General features: G+C 37.6%; 1 protein-coding gene across 1 annotated transcript; it reads right to left on the reverse strand.

Moving 5' to 3' along the window:
• Positions 1-821: 821 nt before the first annotated feature.
• LOC113176363 (olfactory receptor 10K1-like) lies at positions 822-1,763 on the reverse strand. Its single transcript, XM_026380829.2, has one exon. The coding sequence runs from the start codon at positions 1,761-1,763 to the stop codon at positions 822-824; it is 942 nt and encodes a 313-aa protein (XP_026236614.2).
• Positions 1,764-4,390: the final 2,627 nt, after the last annotated feature.

Genomic DNA, 4,390 nt, shown 5'->3' on the forward strand with positions numbered 1-4,390 from the left:
AAAGGGGCCAATGTTGTGCATTTTCTTCAAGGAAAGGAGGAGTCAGTTAAACAACCTGCTTCTGCTCAGTGGAATTGACAGTTTAGATACCATCTTTGCTCTGCTCAATTGCTCTTAACAACTTACATGTATCTTTGCTCTCATAAATCTACCTTTGCTTTCATTTGAATGACAATATGTTATGCAATAATGTGTAGTTAATTTTTCCTGGAACTGAGTAAACCCTTTTAATATATTATTTTTTTAATTTTTTTTAAATTTATTCATTATAATCAGCTATCTATGACAAAAGAATGTTCTTTGGTTCATTGTACACAAATAAAACACAATTTTTCACTTCTCTGGTTTGTACATGAAGTAGAGTCCTAATATTCATGCATCATACATGTACCTAGGGTAATGATATCTGTCTTATTCCACTATCTTTCCTATCCTCATGCTCCCTCCTATCCCTTCCCTCCCCTTTGCCCAATTCAAAGTTCCTCCACTCATCCCAGGCCCTCCTCATTATGAATTAGCATCCATTCATCAGAAAAAAAACATTTGGCTTTTGGTTTTGGGGATTGGCTTGTTTCACTTACCATGATATGCTCTAACGCTATCCATTTACCAGCAAATGCCATATATTCTTAAATTTGTTAGAGAAGCACTAATGGGAGAAAATAAAACTTGTCTTAGCTCCATTGATAAAGTGTATATTGTTCTTGATATGTAGAAAATATTTTTATGTTATACTGTATTTGGGTAATTAAATGAGAAAACAGATGCAAGCACACATTTTCTTGGAAATCAATAGCCATGAAGAGTGTAAAATTGATTCTTTAGTTAAGAGAAAACCAAGTCTTGCTCATTGTTCTTTGAAGGGCTGATTTGAATTCCTTGTTTCTCAGACTATAGATCATTGGATTGAACAATGGGGTGAGGATGGTATAAGACACAGATATCAGGGTGTCTTGGCTGGAAGAGTAGTTGGACTTGGGCCTCAAGTAGATGAAGGAGGCACAGCCATAGTGGACAGTCACCACAATGAGATGGGAGGCACAGGTGGAGAAGGCTTTGTATCTCCCAACAGAGGATGGGATCTTTAGAATGGCAGAGATGATGCGGACATAGGACACCAGGATGAGTAGCAGTGGGATGACCAAGACCAAGACACCCAGCATGAAGATGACCAACTGACTGAGGCGGGATTGGTGAGATGCCAGTTTGAGGACAGGGGAGATGTCACAGAAGAAGTGATGCAGTTGGTTGGAAGAGTGGAAGGGCAGGTGAAATACCAGGGAGGTAGTGACCAAAGAGACAGTGAAGCCACAGGCACAGGCAGCAGCCACTAATCCCAAGCACACCCCGTGGCCCATGAGCACTGTGTAGCGTAGCGGGTTGCAGATGGCCACGTAGCGATCATAGCCCATGGCTGCCAGCAGGAAGGAGTGAGAGCAGCCCAGGAAGAGGAAGGTGAACATCTGGATGGCACAGCCCAGGAACGAGATGGTCTTCTTCTGAGCCAGCAGGTCCACCAGCATCTTGGGCACAATGACAAAGGTGTAGCAGGTCTCAGAGCAGGAGAGGACTGAGAGGAAGAAGTACATGGGGGTATGAAGGGCTCTGTCCAGCACAATGGTGGACATGATGATGGCATTGGTGCCCAGTGTGAAGAGGTAGACGAGCAGGAAGACCATGAACAGCAGCCTCTGAAGGCTGGCCAGAGCTGAGAAGCCCAGGAAGACAAATTCTCTCACCCAGGTCTCGTTGACCCACTCCATAGACAGCAGTTCTATACAGGAGCGCCAGGGACAGAGGTGGAGGCCAGGACCCAGGAAGAAGAGCAGAAGAGTACAGGATCCTCAGCGTGAAGCTGGCATGTGACAAGTATTTCTGGATGTTTGGTAGAGTTCTTTCATTCCCTCTTTAAAATGTCTGCTAAAAGAAGAATTGCTGCTAAATATTCCAAAGAATAACTAACTCCAGTTTGGAGGCTTTTTGTAATTTGAAAAACAGCTCCTCATTTTTGCCAAGTATTATACCAATGTCTAAAAGATTTCCCTTTTTTGTTTTATATGGATTATTTGTTTTTCTTGTTTAATATAAACCCAAGGACTCTAGGTCTCTGTGAGTAAACATTGTTAGCTTGAACAATCTGATCCTGACCAGAATGCAAAATGAAAGAATTGTGAAACTGATCATATTGTGCTACATGAATCTAGGAATGCATCAGAAAGAATAATACTTCTTTTTTCTAATTATGATGCACAAATTTAAATAACTAAATATACAAACAAACAAACAAACAATGAATCAAACAGTAGGGTAAGCCGTGGATTAGAACAGGAAGGATTCAAAGAAAGGTAATGGGAAGTACTTGTGACTGAAAGGGAACAAATTATATAGGATTTTTGAATATGTTGATATGTTCATTACAATTACCTTAACATAGTCTATAAAACAATAAGAAAAAAGAAATTAGCTTTACTTACAACAGACTGACTAATAAGAAGCCAATTGGAAACACTGCTTGAGGTTCCAGAAACTAGTACATCAAATCAAAGGTGGTGCAGAAGATAGCATTAAAGACAATATATTCAGGAAAGATAAGTCACCAGGCAGTAGAGAGACTAACTTGGTGACTTTTTTTTGCACATGTCAGATGTTCCATTCTGTGTTTCCACAGAGAAACTTATAGAAGTAGAGCTTTTCAGAAATGGCTCACATATTGCCACAGAATACGAAAGAGAGTAGGAAAATTGCCAATTTTCACATTCTTCATTCCTGCTTGAAACCATCAGTTCTTATGTACTGGCAGGCCTGTAAGAATGCTTTGGAATGTTTTGCCACTAAAATTAGTTTGCAAAGTTCCAAGAAGAATTATTTCTAAAATAATTTTCAGGCTTTAAATGAGATAATTTTTCCATGTGTACATTTTCCAACTGTTTGACCTAATAATAAGAAATTTTTCTTTGATAGAAAAATCATCCACTATATATTAGCTAGATACAGTCTTCATTTATTTTCATAGGAAGCTTTTAAATAATTTCATGCTGAGAAATTTTTCTCATTTTCTATCAGAATTTTTTTGCATCTTTTAAACCAAATACTTCGATTTCTAGATCCTAAGTTAAATCATGAAGATTTCTGAAACTCATTGCATCTATACCTAGAATTTAGAGTCAATATATTTTTTTCCTTACTAAAAACTGGCCCTAAACATGATCTCTGACCTCTAGAAGATATAACTAAAACTTATTAGTTACTGTCATCATTTACCATACCTTTCCACTATTAACACCTATCACTATTATTCCACTATTATCCACTATTTATAAGTAATACATATAAATATAAAAAGGTCTATGGCATTTATAACTTCAATATATGTATAAGAGAGACAGTGAATGAGTATGTGTTTGTAAGTGCGTAGTAGTCACGTCTTTTCTATACCAAGAAAATCAAAAGACCCCCCACATAACACCCACCTCTTAGAACAATGAATTTCTGTCCATTTCAAATCACTGAGGAAAACTTATGATCCTTGCTTATTTTGACTCACTGCTGTCCCAGAAGACTTTCATCTGGTCTGCTAAGCACTCATACACTTCTCATGCCCACTATAGCCTGTGATGAATATGATGGAAATAAGTAGAGCACAGAAGCTGACATTCTCTGATTCTGAAAGAGTACCTGTATCTACCAAAGAAAATCAAGTTTGATTATTTGTCACTGAGGCTCAAACAGTCAGCCGATCTCAGTGATGAGGATTTTTACATAGTTATTCATACAGCCCCCAAGCTTGAATGAATTGTGTAAATGATTTATTGCCACTTTTCCTGATATATAGAGACCTAGCATCACAGTTCATCTGAGAAGTCAGCCCCATCTGCTCAAGAGGACATCAGGGACCACGCATAATATTTTATCATCAATACTATGAAAGAATGAAAATTAGAATCGTCTTTCAGCCAAAGAGCTATAGGTTATAACATAAATATGAAAAAAATCCTTCAATATAGAGTAAGAATGTCTAGATTTTTAGATTTGCTTTAGTGTGACTCAGGAAGAAGGACTTAACATAGATATTCAATCTTCTTATGTTAAAGTTAAAGTGAACAAAAAAAGCAAGAACTGAAATAAAATGTTAGATTCATGGAAGGTCCAAAGCAGAGGGTCCATGAATACTAGTTTGCAGAAATGTTTTGACATAGGGTAGTAGGTAAGTATATGAAGTCCTTGAGATTTTTTGATTCAGATAGTCTAAAGTTCTCTGTTTAGATGCTTAAAATTTCCCTTATTATGATATTCTAGAGTGCATGTATAGAATTCAGGTTGTGATCCTTGCAGATGATAGTTCCCTATTTTTGTTCCCAAATCTCAGATGTTCCACGGGGTTATATGTAAT

The sequence above is a fragment of the Urocitellus parryii genome, chromosome 11, assembly GCF_045843805.1.
Source record: "Urocitellus parryii isolate mUroPar1 chromosome 11, mUroPar1.hap1, whole genome shotgun sequence".
NCBI classification, from domain to species: Eukaryota; Metazoa; Chordata; class Mammalia; order Rodentia; family Sciuridae; genus Urocitellus; species Urocitellus parryii.

Coding starts and splice junctions, on each gene's coding strand:
- LOC113176363 (XM_026380829.2), bottom strand. CDS start 1,763: ATGGAGTGGGTCAACGAGACCTGGGTGAGAGAATTTGTCTTCCTGGGC.